Source organism: Crinia signifera, chromosome 1, assembly GCF_055691185.1.
Source record: "Crinia signifera chromosome 1, ASM5569118v1, whole genome shotgun sequence".
In the NCBI taxonomy this organism is placed as follows: Eukaryota; Metazoa; Chordata; class Amphibia; order Anura; family Myobatrachidae; genus Crinia; species Crinia signifera.
The window spans coordinates 189,490,520-189,507,016 of record NC_139217.1 but is presented as its reverse complement, the minus strand read 5'-3'; the positions used below and the strand labels follow the sequence as shown (position 1 = coordinate 189,507,016).

The following is a 16,497-nucleotide window of genomic DNA, read 5'->3' as shown; positions in this document are numbered from 1 at the left end:
TCGAGTATATTTAAGAGCCTGTGAATTTGTGATTGTTAAATAAAGCTATCGAAAAGATAGGATAAGGCCAAAGGAAATATCAGGTGAGTGGCAGTTAGATCTGCCAATCAGGTAGCATAGGGGCGGCAGCTTAGAGAGGGGTACTTATAGGCAAGTGGATAGGAAGGACTTTCTCTTTGAGTCTGGATTCCCACCCTCCCTTCTTGTTGTCTGTGCCACCTGGCTTACGGGTCTTTCACCAAATTTGATTTGATAGCTTTAATTATAAATTGGCGAGAAGGCGCTCTCGATCAGCACTCAGGTGGGGTGTCAGGCGCAGGCTGTACCCACAATTGAGGGATGTTAGCGGATTGGGGCGCCCTGGGCGCTGCCATGAGGAACATCCACGGGGGGTGCTGGTCTCAAGTGCTTTTCTTTGCCATCCCTTAACAAATAGGGTCATACCAGTTACAATAAATATTACATGACCTTTAAACTTACGCAGTTGGTGTCCGTGTCTTTTTAGTATAAGGTGTTTCAGTGTGCGTAATTTCTAGGCTTAAGAGTTAAGTAAAGGTATAGGCCAAGCAGCATAATTCACTAGGCGCCTTATTAATTACAATCCCGCCATGGCTTATAACCATCTGGCTTTTTTAGCCCTTAAGGCAGTGGTTCCCAAACTGTGTGCCGTGGCACCCTGGGGTGCTTCAGACCACTTGCAGGGGTGCCCTGGGATGGTGGTCTAGGTCTAATTCATTTTATTTATGGTCAATGTAAAAGGGAAAATCAGTGCTTGTGGCTTCCAATCATAAAATATGTGAACAACCCAGAGTGAATACTGTCCCTCACAACATAACTGGACTTAAGGATCACATATAAACACAATTTATATATTTTTTTAAGTTTGGGAACCCCTGCCTTAAGGTAAGTTTTTCAACTTAAAAAAACTGTTTTAACCATGTGCTATTTGAATTTCCATGCCATGTTCTACACAATTGCATTTCATTTACTAATGGTAACAATAAATAATTCTATACAGATAAACAGTGTTTCAAACCAGACAGCAGCTAAAACATTTAATTAATATTAAAATATATTTCTAACTTTAAAATCATTTTGATTTAAATACACTGCAAATCTGTATTAATAGATATTTGCTGCCCTCTACTGACTAAACAAAATTACTGAAAATCCTAAATGTATAACAACATTTAACAATTTAGTGGAAGCACTCACTGTTTTTCAAAGAATTGACTGTGCTGATCTGCAGCCCATGTGTGAACGGTTTAATCTTATTGTTTATTATATTATGATGTCTCTTTGTTTTTTTTTTATATCACCCAAATATCAAATTTTTGTTGTCAAGAGAGAGAGAGTAAAAAGTAATAGAATGAGAGATTCAGAAAGTAAGAGATTTGGTAAGAAATTTCCAGTTTTTTTTAAAGCGGCAATCATTTACACTGCAAAATCAAACTGGTTTTGCAGTGTAAATGATTGCCGTTTAAAAAAACTGGAAATTTCTTACCGAATCTCTCACTTTCTGAATCTCTCATTCTATTACATTCCACCCAGAATATCTATTGGAGACTACAAACGTTGTAGGGGCATTTTCTAAGAGATCTCACTAGATCACTTTGAAAATTCCCCTACATCGCTCCATATGTAGGGGCCATAGCAATGCGTGGCAATAGTGATGCCCGGCCCTGCACGTCGCTATCGCATGCCGATTAATATCCAGCATACAAGATATTAATCGGTCAGGGCCAGTGTTCTCACCAGAGAGTTGGCCCTGACAGATCACACAGCACTGACACATCGCTATGTGCTGAGCAATCTTGCTGAGCGTTCTATGCGATTTAACATTGCTCAGAATGCTCAGCACATCTTCACGTGTGTAGGCCCCTTAAATCCTCAGCATTTGACTTTGACAATAATAACTATGCAGAGTTGAGTGATCCTGAAAACAAGGTGCTTTAAGATAAACATAGGGTAAGGTGATAGGAACAAATCAGAAGATAGCAGAAAAGACACAAGCCGAGAAAATCCTTAATAATGAAAAACAAACATATAAAAGGCCTTAGCGAAAGAGAAGTTTGCCTCCCCACAGAGACAGATTAAGAAACAGAAAGTGCCAGCACTCAGCCTGAATTTTAATGCTCGTGAATGCATTTACACTTATTTTTATAAGCTTTCATTAATATTTGCAAGAAAACGTTATTCTGCATAAGAAAAAACATTTCTAGGCTTATGTGGAATTACTATTATGAAATTTAATAGCAGCATTGCTTGCGCTTCTGATGGAAAAATATTGTTTGCACTCTCTGTAGAATTACAGTTGTGACCTCGTAATAAAATATCAGTTTAGGAAACTTTCCCCAGATAGTAACATAAGGCTATATCTTAGTAGCCAGATAATCATGAGAAATAGTCACAGCGGGCATGCGTTTCTCTCAGCAAGAAAAGCAATCAGTTTAATCCACTGTACTTTATACCACTGAAGTGACACCACTACACATAACTAAAACCTTGCAGAATATTCCACACAAACCAGTATTCTAGGACTGGATTATTTTGGCTAAATAAGAGAAGATAATTATTTCTGGTGTTGTCAATGGCAGCTGTAGCTAATTACAAGAACCTTAACAGCCCCATACACTACAATGATATGTCTGAACCTGAAGTCGAACGCGATTACCCTTGAACTTGCCCTGGACCCTCCTGGGAGTGTTTCCATTCCATTATGTACTTTTGTGCTATTTTTGCATAAGATATATCTCATGCAATTGATCAAGCCAAGATAAATTGCATAAGATGTATTATGGGACCACAGATATATCTGATGGGCTGGATTAGGGGCTAGGGTGTTGGAATTGCCAGTCAAACTTCCTGCGATACATCGCATGCACAAAAAGCACTCCATTTTCCATCCGATTTCATGCGATTCTGACAAATCAATATTGCAGCCCTAGCGATCTAGGGGCTCTGATCCGACACTCATGGGACCATGCATCGGATCGGATGGAAAGCACATACGATTTGACACTTTACAAACAAACAAAATATATCGGTCGGAATCTCATGAAATCGTGCAAAATCATTGTATATACTGTAGATTCATCAGTGTCATTTCCCTGCATTACTTATAAGGCACAATGGTCCTTAAAGCTGTGTACACATGGGGCGATAGGGACTGAAATCGCTGGAAATATGGTCGCTGGCGACCATATTGCTAGTGATGGGAGTGTGCCCCAGCGATAAATCACCGGTTGCGCGCTCCCTTTTTCAGCACTGTTATAATCGCTGGTCGCAGAAGCTTGCTCCTGCGGCCAGCTGATTACCTCTGCGGCACCGCCGGCAGAGGTTCCCTTTCATCAGCGACCATCTCTGGTCGCTGATGAAAAGGAGAAACTGAGCAATATATCTCCCCCGTGTGTACGGGGCTTATGGCTACATGAATTTTCTTGTTCTAATGTTTAATGCATACCCACAACTGAAAAGTTTCTTAATTAGGATGTCAATCTGAGTAATGGCAATATTAATATCGCTATTGATGCGGATAATTCGCACCATTTATGAAAAAGATAGACCTCTAATTAAAGAGGGTGGGTGACAAGTGTTGACCTTTACTAATAAAGTCATGGGTATGCATTAAACATAGAACAAGCAAAAGCCTGTTAAGAACCATGATTAATGGTTCAGCTCTGTTTTGTGTTCAGTTTAGTTTGTGTTTGGCATTTGACTCTCTGGTGGCCTCCAGTGGTAGGTCTGTGCCATACCAGCTCAATATTCTGTGAGCTTAATTTATTCAAAAGTCTGCGAGGTAAAGAGCTCGTTATTACAGCTTGGAAGCTGTCTGGATCTCTCTCGGCTGATTAATAACTTGAGCCCTTCATAGGGGATTCTCTCTAGCTCTGCCCTGCCAGTGATAGCTTCAGTCCTGAGTCCTAGCTTCCTGTTCCTTTTGCAGGTAGCTGCTAGTTCCTGTTTCCTGCTCACCTCTGTCAGGTTACTGCTCTGGTAGGAGCTCACCAGCCATCTGCTGGTCTTTAGTTCATTTCTCCCTGCACTCAGTCCAGTGTGCAGTCTGGCCTGTAGCAGTTCCAGCCTGCTTACTTTCAGTAGCAGAATCCTGTCTGTCTGCTCCAGCCTGTCCCAGCCTGCTCCTTACCATCCTGAGCTGCTGGATGTTCCACGGTCCTGATGTGCCTGTTCCAGGTCATTTAAGTGCTCCAGTGGAGCCTGGTTTTGTTCCTTGTTTATTTATAAAGTCCTGGCAAGCTGCCATATTCCTTCTCTGAACCAGTGCCTGGTAATTCTTCCCTGTGGTGGTTTCTTGTCTCTTCAGCTGGTTTCTGGTCTCGTGAGTACTCCTGCTAGGGGCCTGGTTTATTTCATTATTTCTTGTGGCTCTCCTGAGAATATTGTTATTTGCCTACTCTCTGCTTGGTTTGCAAGGAGTCCTTTCAGCAGTTCGCTGTATCCTTATTCTGTGTTCAGTGTTCTGTGCGTATTGTTCGTGGTGTGCTTTTGGTGTGGTGTATCTTTTCTTGTATATGCAATGTGGTTGCTGGTTATTGGCGACTAGGTTGCAGGCTCTATTAGCTGTGTTAGTTAGTTTTGGCAAGTTGCCTTTTTCTTTAATTTTCAGTAAGGCTTCCTTAGCTAGATTACCCTTAGGGGGTCCCCGATTCTTTGTCCTATCATAACACATGGCTGCACCGGAGCTAGGGCGGGCTTAACTCACCCTTTCAAATATGGCAGCTACAGGCTAAGCAAAGTATCTGCAGGAACCGGTCACCTTACTTTGGGGGTCAACAGAGTCAGCATAGGGTCCCACTGTGGCTGTCCTAAACAGCAGTCCTGGCTGCGGGTTCACACCCAAAACCATAACAAAGCCGAAGCACTAAATTTGGATCGTAATTCTCTTCTTACAACGTCTAATGAGACAAAACCTAAGAAAGATGTAGTGCTCCGCCCTCTCTGCCGCCACCGCTTCCCTTCTTAGGGAAGGAGAGCACAGCACATCACGCGTGTGTCACTTCCTTGTGACTGGGCCATCAGTCAAACAAAGCTTGTGGGCCAGCTCCTGATTGGCTGCCAGCCCGCAAGCTCTGATTGGCTGACGGTCCAGTCACAGGGATACACAGTGATGGGAAGGAGAGAAGTGCTATGCACTCTCCTGCCCTCAAAAGGGAATCAGAGGAGGCAGGAAATGGAGGAAGGGACCAGCGGGCGGTTGCAGTGGTCGAGCCACCCGGATCGCTACCTCAAGCTTCCAGTAGCTCGCGAGCAAGGTGTTGGCGACCACTGTGCTATACACTACTGTTTTAACTGCAACTCAAAATATGTGTTTATCAGATCATATGCTGCTGTGGGCCAGTATACATGTGTAAAACAGAGTGAAAATTTAAGGAGAGGATGAAGACTCATAGGTCTGCCATCCATAGTGCCATAAGCACTAGCGATCGGCCGATCACATGGCATTTTGCCACACACAAACATCCCCATAACAGCCTACGCTACCGCATCATTGACACAGTTCCATTGTCAATTAGAGAGGGTAATCGTGGTCTCAAATTAATACAATGTGAAAGCCCATGGATTGTTAGGCTCGAGGTTATGCAATCAAAGGGATTAAGGGCCTTATTCTAGTTCACTCTTTCTGACAAAATCCTTCTTAGATGGACAAAACCATGTGCACTGCAGGGGGGCAGCTGTAAAATGTGCAGAGAGAATTAGAGTTGGGTGAGTTATTTTGTTTCTGTGCAGGGTAAATACTGGCTGCTTTATTTTTACACTGCAATATAGATCTCACTTTGAAGTAAAACACCACCCAAATCTAATTCTCTCTGCTCTAGTAACATCTGCCCCACCTTCAGTGCACATGGTTTTGTCCATCTAAGAAGGATTTTGTCAGAAAGAGTGAACTAGAATAAGGCCCTAAATGAGCAGGTCTATAGCTGCTTTCACTAGTACCCAGTGCTAAGGTTAGTGCTAGTTCATATTCTTCAATATACAGTATTGTGTGTTTTTAATATGTGCTGTCTTCTATTGCAAATGTTATGTTGTATTTTTGTATTTTTTGATATCTTCATGGTTTTTGGATGTGTTCTTCCCCCTTGCAGTGTCTCGGTTGCCTAGGCAGCAGACACGCCATGCGTAGTGAGGCCGGTCGGCCAACGTAATGATGTCATCAGCACAGGCAGCTGCAAGGGGAATGGGCGGTCTCCTCTCGAGGTGGGTGGCCTCACCAGCAGAGCAGCACACAAACAGTTATAAAGGTATGTGGTTATAAAGGTATGTGGTTTACTATGTGTTGAAACTTGAAAACAGTTGTCATAAACTGAAACGTCGGTACACCTCTGAATTGTAAGTGTATTATTTCCGAGTGCTACACTTTGGAATCTGTGTGTGTGTGTATACTGTATATATTCCAGTATGTGGGTGGCACTCCAGATAATATTATTCAATAAATCCCCCCCCCCATAAAGTTCTTCACAAGGAGTCACCTCTGTCACTTCTACCACATTAAATCGTATTGCTTCTGCCTCTGATTCAGAGTAGCTGAATATTTCTCCAATTGAATATATATTTTGTTGGAAACCTCCTGTTTATCCCCTGTTAGAGATTCAGCCATGTTAATGTATTAAATCCACTTTACACAACCCGTGCAAAATTCAGTGTTTAATAAAGTGCAGAATGCTTTCTGCAAAATCAGCCTGATTACTGTGCAAAAAATGCAGTAAAGTGCCACCAGTGTTATCTTATCTATGTCATTTTCGTGAAGCACCAGCTGGAGTGTAACGGAGGCTGGGTGCTTTGATGTAGGGCTGTTGACAGAAGGGAGTGAAGCAATCGGAATATAATAAAACCTTATTTAATAAAGATACTGCGATACAGGAAATGAATGATGACACAATGATAAACTGTAGATCAGTGGGAGCCAACCCTAGCCTACAAGAGCTACCAACAGTTCACATTTTCCAGACAACCTAGCTGCTGCACTCATTAATCACTGACACATTTTAAAAGATACACAGATGGAGCTAATTAGCTCACTTGTGATTCTGTGAGGAGACCTGCAAAACATGCACTGTTGGCAACTCTCGAGGACTAGGGTTGGCTACCCCAGCTGTAGATTCTGATAAATAGTAAAGTCAATAATATACAATGCTTATTGAAGAACTTTGGAGATGATTGATAAATTGAATAATTGAATGACTGCAAGATTGGATGCTTGGGTGATTGAAAGAAGGATTGGTTGAAGAATAGTATGATGGGTTTAAAGATTGGATGATTGGATGAAGGATTGGATGATTGGATGAAGGATTGGATGATTGGTTGAAGGATTGGATGAAGAATTGGAAAGATGAAGTCCATATGAATCTGTGCTGAGTAGGATCATAGCTGCAGGACCAGGGAGTGGGACCACAGAGAATAACCGTCAGGAATGAAGAAGAAGACATTACCCCTTTGGGGGGTTAACCTTGTCCTATCCGTATAGGCGGCAGCGGGTTCCGTGATGATATGGTAGCAGTAAACCGATCAGCAGGAGATTGGAGAAGACTTCACCAGAAGCACAAGGACTGTAGTGGGAACTACAGATATCCAGGAGGGATCAATGATGTGTGCGGTTGGACATCATTGTACTGACTGCCGGTCTTTCCCGGCAAGTCAGTATTTGAAGGGTGAGCTGCATGATGATTGGCCATGTATATGACCTCACTGAATGAACCGTGCAGCATAGGCTGAAGGATCCCAAGGATGCGGCGACAGAAACCAGCCGGCGGTGTTTGTGCGCGGAGGCGCTGCAGCCGGCGTGTCCAGCCAGAGGCCTGACCTGAAGCTGACCCATCATGGCGGCTCATGCCTCACGCCGCCCAGACCCTGCATGGCATGAGACTGCACGCCACCACTGTCACCTGGTGGTGACAAGGCGACGGGACCCAGACAGCCAGCATGGGAATCAGCAGTGGAGGTGAGCGCCAGGGCAGGAGTTAACCTGTCAGAGGTCTGTGGGCTTGGGACAACACAGAGAGCTAGGGTAGCTGACCTGGTGGTCGTGACAATCTACTAATCACAACCATAATTATGGAAACAGACATAATATAAAAATAGAAAAATTATAGGAAAAACATGAACAGAAAAAATACAGACATCACCTGATCGTTGAATTTGCAAGGGGTTCCCTGACGAGGATACAATGGGTCAACGTCCATTAAATCCGATACAAGCAGGCAGGTCGGCCGGCACAGTCAATTAAGTTTAAATTACTTCAGCAGGTGCCCGCAAAATGCTTAAAACAGCCCACATAATACACAAGGAATGCAGCACTCCAGCTAATAGATAGATAGAAATAGATTATTTTACTCCACAGCAATTAAGCCTAATATGCTGCTTTTTATTCAGCATTGGCTTTTTTGGGGGAATCCTACCTTTTAGACCAACCTCCGTTAGTCTTCTCCGTACCATTCTTGAACTGACACAAACATCATGGCCGCAGATGACATCCATCTGTCCATGACACAAATGTGTTTTATTCTACTATCATCAACAGCTGTTGTGCACTTTTGTTGGCCTTTTCCTTCTTTGTTTTGTATAGATTGTGTTTCCTAATAGGGTAAACAAAACTTTTTGTACTCCGGGGGCCAAATGTAATAGGGTGAGAGTTTCAGAAAGTGAGAGATTTTGGGAGAGTTTTCCCATGTTTTTTAAATCAGCAATCAATTACATAGCAAAATCAACCTGGTTTTGCAGTGTAATTGATTGCTGCTTTAAAAAACAAGGGGAAAACTCTCCCAAAATCTCTCACTTTCTGAAACTCTCACCCTATTACATTTGGCCCCTGATGTTAGCACATTCTCACCAACTTCTTTCGCAATTGCTGCATACGACAGATCATCTTCACATAAAACAACAATCCTAGATCTCTTCCTGGGTGACCAATCACCACTTTCCCTGGATAGTCAAGTTTATAAATGGTGGGCATAGTCAGTTGACTTTATTGTTTGATTACTGTCCACTAACAATGAGAATCTATTCCACTGAAAACTTTTGCCTTATGATTACCCATGCACGTAGCTTGGGTTTCAGACACCGCTGTGTCTTGTGGTTATCTATATATTTTTCATTGTTGCATATTTCATTGTTGCATATTCTACATTGTTGCATATTTGTTAATAATCTAACACCGCCGAGTGTTCGATGTAATTTAATCATGCCTGTCGGACACTGCCATTCAAATTACAGCCTTATGTTCCCGTTCACCAGTTCCACGCTGATTCCCCCTTCCACATCTTGGGCACTGATTCTCTCATCATGCCACACACATATGGTAACATTGAGTGAGCAACCTCACTACAAAATATATGGGTTGATGAGCCAGCGGTATGATCATCCCTCCCGCAGACCCCACGTTACACTAACTATAGACAAGCCACTGCTGTCACTGCAGTGCACCCTGCACCATGCGTCCCGCCACCCAACAGCGCTACGCTCCGATCAGACTGGCTGTGAATACACACACAGGTACCCCGGCTCTGACCCAGAGCTATCACACTGGCCTCTTGGTGTTGTTTGATACGGAGCAAACCGGCTGTCATATTTAAAAGGCAATACCCGCAGTATACTGTCATGACCGCTGATATATTGTGTCGTTTTTATATTGTTGTTAGTGTTTCAATGTTTCTTTTACTGTCCCTTTGAATCATGTACACTTACACTGTAGGACTTTTTCTGTAATTAGCCAGTTTGTAGCGTTTTACAGTATGTGTGGTGTCGCATCTTTGAGAGTTTATGTATTGTATACTGACACACTGTTCCTGTCCTATCAGAGGCTTCAGAAATGCATGAATTATTTACCCCATTAGGGGTGTACTCCAGTACATTTGACACTGATTGACACTAACCAATCAGTGATGCTCCTGTGATTTTAAACAGTTTTGGCGCAATTTCTCAGTTCAGGTGAGTGTAAATATATATGTATGTATGTGTGTGTGTGTGTGTGTGTGTGTGTGTGTGTGTGTGTGTGTGTGTGTGTGTGTGTGTGTGTGTGTGTGTGTGTGTGTGTATATATATATATATATATATATATATATATATATATATATAACACAAAATTCCTAGATTTGCACTAATTTCCCAATTACACAAATGGTCGCTTATAACACTTAGCATCCTACTAGTGAGGCTACTACTACCACCACAATAGTGTTATATAGCACCCAGTTTCTTTTTTTTTCCTTATTTCAAAACATCCATAGACACAATTTCTCAAATATAGAACATTTATTAAAATACACCTTAAAACAAAAGGTTTTTTCAAAGTAGTTCCTTGTCAGAGGATTTTCCCACATTGGAAGCAAGATGTAAGGTGAGTTGGCTAACCTGAAATCTTTAACTAATTTATCCCACAGAGTCATCGAAAACTCAATGACAGAGAGATTCTTTACTTTACTGGGTCTATTATGTTTTGGTAACCAAAGTAATGTAGATATAGAATATACGTTTAAAAATTCTGCCTCTAGTTGTACCCATCTGCGTGTCTCTTTCTTAGAGTGCCACAAAATCAATTGGGCCGCCTGTGCTGCATAGTAGTAGTATTTCAGATTTGGGATCCCTAATCCACCTTCCCTGGTACCGTTTTGTAGTATTTTAAATCGAACCCGCGGTCTTTTCCCCAGCCACAAAAACCGAGACAGCAGATTATGCAGGTGTTTAAAGGTCGTACTGTAGATTAAATTCTTATAGGTAAGGATTGGAATAAATTTAGCATCCGAGGTAACACGTTCATTTTTAAGGCGTTGGCTCTACCCGTCCATGACATTTGGATTTTAGCCCATCCGTTAAATCATTAGTAATCTCATTTATTAATCTAGGAAAGTTAGCATATAATTGATGATAGGTTTTCGTGATATTAATACCCAGGTATTTTAAGTGTGATTTTTTCCAATTAAATGAATAGGCGGATGTTATACTCTCCTTTAGACTAAATGGAAGATGGAAGTCTAAGACTCCTGTTTTTGCTGTATTTATCTTAAAATTTGATATAATACCAAATTCATGAATTATCTCGAATAATTTATTTAAAGAGTATAGAGGATCAGATAATGTCAGGAGTATGTCATCCGCATATAATTCTGTTTTATATTCCTCTGCACCTATTCTAATACCTCTTATATCTTTATCATTTCTTATTTTCGCTGCCAGGGGTTCGATCATCAAAGCAAAAATCATAGGCGATAGGGGACACCCTTGCCTGGTTCCATTATTAATTTTAAAGGGGGGGGGGGACTTAACCCCATTTGTGGAGACTGCTGCCAGAGGGTTTCTGCATAACGCTTGGATTCCAGTCAAAAAGCGACTGCTAATTCCGTAGTTCATATACACCCAGGAGACCCTATTGAACGCTTTTTCCGCATCCAGGCTCATGACTAAGTCCTGCGTGCTGGATCCATTGATACAAAGGATTGTATCAATTACTCTACTGGTGTTTTCGAAAGCCTGCCTGGTCTGGGTGTACTAGTAAAGTCACCACTCCCGAGAGACGGATCGCCAAGATTTTAGCGAAGAGTTTAAGATCTGTATTCAATAGCGATATAGGACGATAATTACTACATATGGTAGGGTCTCGATCAGGCTTGGGGATAACTATTATTTCTGCTGTGGTTGTAGCAGGGTCCAAGGGATGGTTTTCCAATACCGAGTCAAAGAGACTTTTTAGGTGAGGAGCCAGGATTTTACTACATTTTTTATAGTATATGGCTGAAAAAACATCTGGTCCCGGGGCAGAAGCATTTTTTAAGGATTTAATCGTGGATTCAATTTCTTCTAAGGAGATTGGGGCTTCTAATATTGAACTTTGAGACTCGGTCAGGGTCGGTAGATTACATGTTGACATAAACTCTTCAAATCGTGACTCTAGCTCCGCAATACTCATTTTATTCGGGATGTTATATAATTCCTGATAAAAATCTCTGAATCTCTGTGATATAGCCCGTGGATCGTAAATAAGATTGTTTTTAGCATCTCTTATTGTGTAAATGCGATCTCTTTGTCTTCGTTTTCGAATACGGTGGGCTAATAGCGAATCTGCTTTATCCCCTTTTGAGTAGAATTTATATTGAAGCCATTTCATAGTTTTTGCTGTTTTTTCTACGTATAATTGATGTAATTGGCTTTTTAATATTAATAGTTTACTTAGTATTGTACGATTGGGTTTTTTTTTATGTCTAGATGTTAAATCACTAATTTGTTGTTCGAGATCTTTCGCAAATTTTTCGTCTTTTCATTTTTGTACTTTAGTTAGTTTAATTAAATGGCCCCTAATTACTGTTTTATGAGCTTCGAATATAATTGCTGGTGACGAGTCTGCCGTATTGTTAAATCTGAAATATTCAGTTAGGGATTTTTCTATTTCCCTTTTATGGTCTTGTTTGAAAAGCATTAGTGAGTTGAGTCTCCACTTGAACCCTGTAACATCTATATTATCCAGTTGAATGGATATTGACACAGCCAAATGATCTGACCAGACCACTGGCGTAACCCATGCTTTAGTAAGATCCCCCGAGAGTTTTGCATCAACAAAAAAAAAATCCAATCTAGAGTATACTCTATGCGGAATTGAATAGTGAGTGTATGTGCGTTCTTTCGGATATAACAACCGCCATGCATTATATAAATTATTTGATCTAATATTTTCATTTAGTCTTTTGGATTCATTGATTACTGAAGGGCTCGTGAGTTTATTGATGCTCTATCCCACTTGGGGTCCATAATGGCATTAAAATCCCCCCCAATAATTATTTTTCCCTTTGCCATTTTATTAAATTGTTTGAAGAAATCAGTATAAAAGCTCTTTTGTTCCGCATTTGGGACATAAACTGATGCGAGTGTTATAAAATTCTTGGCAATGGAGAGTACCAGAATATTGTATCGCCCTTTAGGGTCGGCATGGGACTGTTCAATTTTATAGGATAGGGATTTGTGAAGTAAAATTGCTGTACCTTTTTTTTTTTATTCAAAAGTAGCATAGTACGCCTCTGGATAAAACCGTGAAGACAGGGATGGGTGTATTTTTTTAAAGTGGGTTTCATGCAGCAGGAGAATCTTTATATTTTGCTTTCGAAAGAATTGCACTGCCATTGCCCTTTTCCGTGGGGAATAGAGGCTGTTAACATTCAGAAACATTATGTTCAACGTCATGTGGGATTCCGACGTTTACTTCTAAAGAGAATCTGAGCACCTTCTTCTATGATCTTAACTTGAATACACCCAAGGGAAGGGGGGAGAACATTTGGAACACTTAGGATTACATATAAACAAGAACATAACATTAAACGCACACAAGTTGATGTGACTCTCCGCATCTCTATAGCCGTTAAATTAACCTAAACGGCGATCCAAACTGTATTAACGGGGATCCGCCCTGTTTGGGCAGGGTTCCGCCCAGTTTGGATTGTCTCACGGGGGGGAGGGGGGGAGGGGGTCTGTACGAAAAGGCAAGAGATAAGAAAAACAAAAGGTATATTTAAACTACCCTCCATTACTCCTTTCATGTGAGGAATTAAATCTTCTAAGTAGCGAGAGGACAAAGAGAGGAGAAAAAAAAAAGTGTAACGTCTATATGCATGGATGTGTCATTTGGGTGTTTCAAGTCACATCATAATAAACAGGTAGGGCTACAGTTGGTTCTTTCCCATTATGGTGGCATCAATAACCTAAATATAAATTCTTATATCTCAGTCCACTTATTACCTGATCCGGCGGGGTATAGAATCAATGGTATATCAATTAACATACTCTTTCTCCCTTCTCATTTCAACTATATCAGCGTCCTTCTATAGATCTTTATATCAGGGTGTTAGGCCGACGGAAAATAAGTGAAAAAAAATCTGGTGCTATGATAACACATCCCTTACTTTTAGGAGTTAGGGGATAGAGGGGAACATACATATGCATTGATACATCTTTTGAACGTTGTAGGCCGAGTCGTAGCAAGCAGGAAAGGCTACAGTTGATTCTTTCCCTATATGATGGCATTGATAGCCTAGGTACAAATTCTTATATCGAAAGCATTATTACTTCTATAACTGATACTACTACATGAATTTTGGGGTAAGACTATTTGATCTGTTAAGCACATGTGGGAAAACAGTAGGTTTCCCCTACAAATTGCACAATATTTATTTCAGTATGCAAAAAAAAACCTTTCAAACAAGTATTTGATAGAGTATTTACTGTATTATTCAACCTGACAGGTTGAGATCTCTGATTTCAGACATATGATGCAATGTGGTGGACACACTCATAAACTGGCTATATACATGGGTGGTTGGTTGCGTATGACAGTCAGCAAATCATTTTTAAAAAACTAGCTTAGTCTGCAACAGGTACCTACTATTACCTGCGAGTTAGATCAGTGTCCTGTTACTGAAATCTCAAAACCATTAAGTACGATTTACACTTACATTTGATGGTTGATAATAGGCAGGTCCCAGAGTACTGTCCAACGGAGGTGGAAGTTGTCTGACAAGGGAGCCATCCTCAGTTTCTTCATAACCATATGCTTGACCTGGTACAGGTATGGATGGTGCACCAGTCTTCTGCTGCTTTTTAGTGTTGCTCTTCACTCTCTGTATAGGTAATAGCAGTGACTTAGCTTCCACTGTATTTAAGAACAAAAATGTTTATAACTTACCCCATCAATATGTCTTATAGCAGGGCCAAAACTTGGATTTTGGATTTGGATTGTTTTCTAACTACTTCTATAAATTCTCAAACCATATTTGCTTAATGAAACATTGGGCCTGTGTAATGGACATTCAGGGCTCTGCACATGCCCAAAGTACGAAACATTGGTAATTTGCACATGAAGACTTGTCACATCAGTCCCTGCCCCAGTGGAGTTTACAATCTATATTCCCTACCACATGTACATGCCCACACAGACATTCTAGGGTTAATTTTGTTAGGAGCCAAATAACCTACAGATGGAGCTTAGCCCATCTATAGCCAGCCCCCGTTATCCCGCCATCCCGCCAAGGGGTGTGCGCGCGTGAGACGCTTGCGCGCCCCCTGGCAACGGAGCCTGCCTCCAGTCCCCGATGCTCCTCCGCCATCGCCGCAGGTACCCCTCGCCGCCCCGAGTGCCCCCCTAACCCTGCCCGTCTCCACTTCAGGGAAACACAGCATCCCCGCTGAGAGACAGGGACGCGTGCGTGTGAGACGCACGCGGGTCCCAGTTCAGTGTAGCCCTTGTCCACCGGCGCTCGCCAGTGGGGAGGGTCTGGCGAGCCCCGGCCAAGGATGGCAGGGGCTACATCTGTACCAGTATATTTTTGGATGATGGTCCACCAACCCAATGCACCCCTGTAAGTGTCCTGAGGCACCCCAGGGTGCCTAGGCACACCGTTTGTGAACCACCGACTTAGGTGGATTAGCTTTATCACCTATACCAAAAGGATGTTTTATGCTGCTTCACAGATTAAATATGCTAGAAGAATATTGAAGATAACTACCTTTCAAGACCACATTAAATTTGCACAGGAAGCTTACTACTATAGCATGATCAACAATTTACAGTGCTTATTACCAATATTGCATATTCACAATTAATATTATGTTTTCTGTTGCTTTGGCCCTACAAATCACATTTTATCTACTCTGCTCGGTACTTATGTAATATCTGGGCTCCCGTTTTTCTTATGAGACCGCGTCCGCTCGCCACGCTTCGGGCACGGTGGCTCGCTGCGCTCGCCACACTATATAAAATCGACTCCATGCATAGTTGGATAGTAGGGGTATGAAAAAATAGGGTGCATTTAACAGGGGAGCCCAGATAATACATAAGTACCCTCTGCTCAAAGTAACTTTTAACTAAAAATAAAACTTTTTAAGAAGTTAATTACACTGAGGAAAATGCTAGATCAGTGGTTATCAACCTCGGTCCTCAATTACCCCCACAGTTCACGTTTTCTAGGTCACACAGCAGGTGCACTCATTACTCAATGACAGATTTTAAAAGATCCACAGATGGAGCTAATTATTTCACTTGTGATTCTGTGTGGTGAAATGGAAAACATGCACTGTTGGGCCAATTGAGGTTGAGAACCACCGGGCTAGATTATTAAGGTCTTTTTTTACCCACTTGCCTATTTGAGAAGTTAATTTCTTGATGGTCCAATTGTTAAACTAATTACTTATCTATTATTTATGAATTAAAGTCTTAATTTTATTTTTTTTACATTTTAGGTGTAAACACTATTGGGCAGGGGCATCTGAATGCATGGGTATACTGGGCAGCTGCCCTAGGGTCCCACAATGTTAGCGGCCTTCGAGCAAGGGCTTGCTGGTGCCTCTGGAGTTTCTTGTGAGGCTAGCAGAGATGGCTGCCCGGCTGCTTTGCTTGTGAATGACAGCCAAACAGTTACTGTCTGTGAGCATGCTAATTGCTGGATGGCTGATAGCAGGAGGAGAGATGCCACAGGAAGTTATAATTGTTTTTACTTAGGGGCCCTA

At 41.7% G+C, this 16,497-nt stretch overlaps 1 protein-coding gene across 1 annotated transcript in view; it reads right to left on the bottom strand.

Moving 5' to 3' along the window:
• Positions 1-16,497, bottom strand: part of STPG2 (sperm tail PG-rich repeat containing 2) — a 575,709-nt gene that overhangs the window by 542,209 nt on the left and 17,003 nt on the right. Inside the window, exon 5 of the mRNA XM_083179066.1 lies at positions 14,448-14,612. Within this exon, the coding sequence (XP_083035192.1) occupies positions 14,448-14,612 (165 nt within the window). The remainder of the gene's footprint in view (positions 1-14,447; positions 14,613-16,497) is intronic.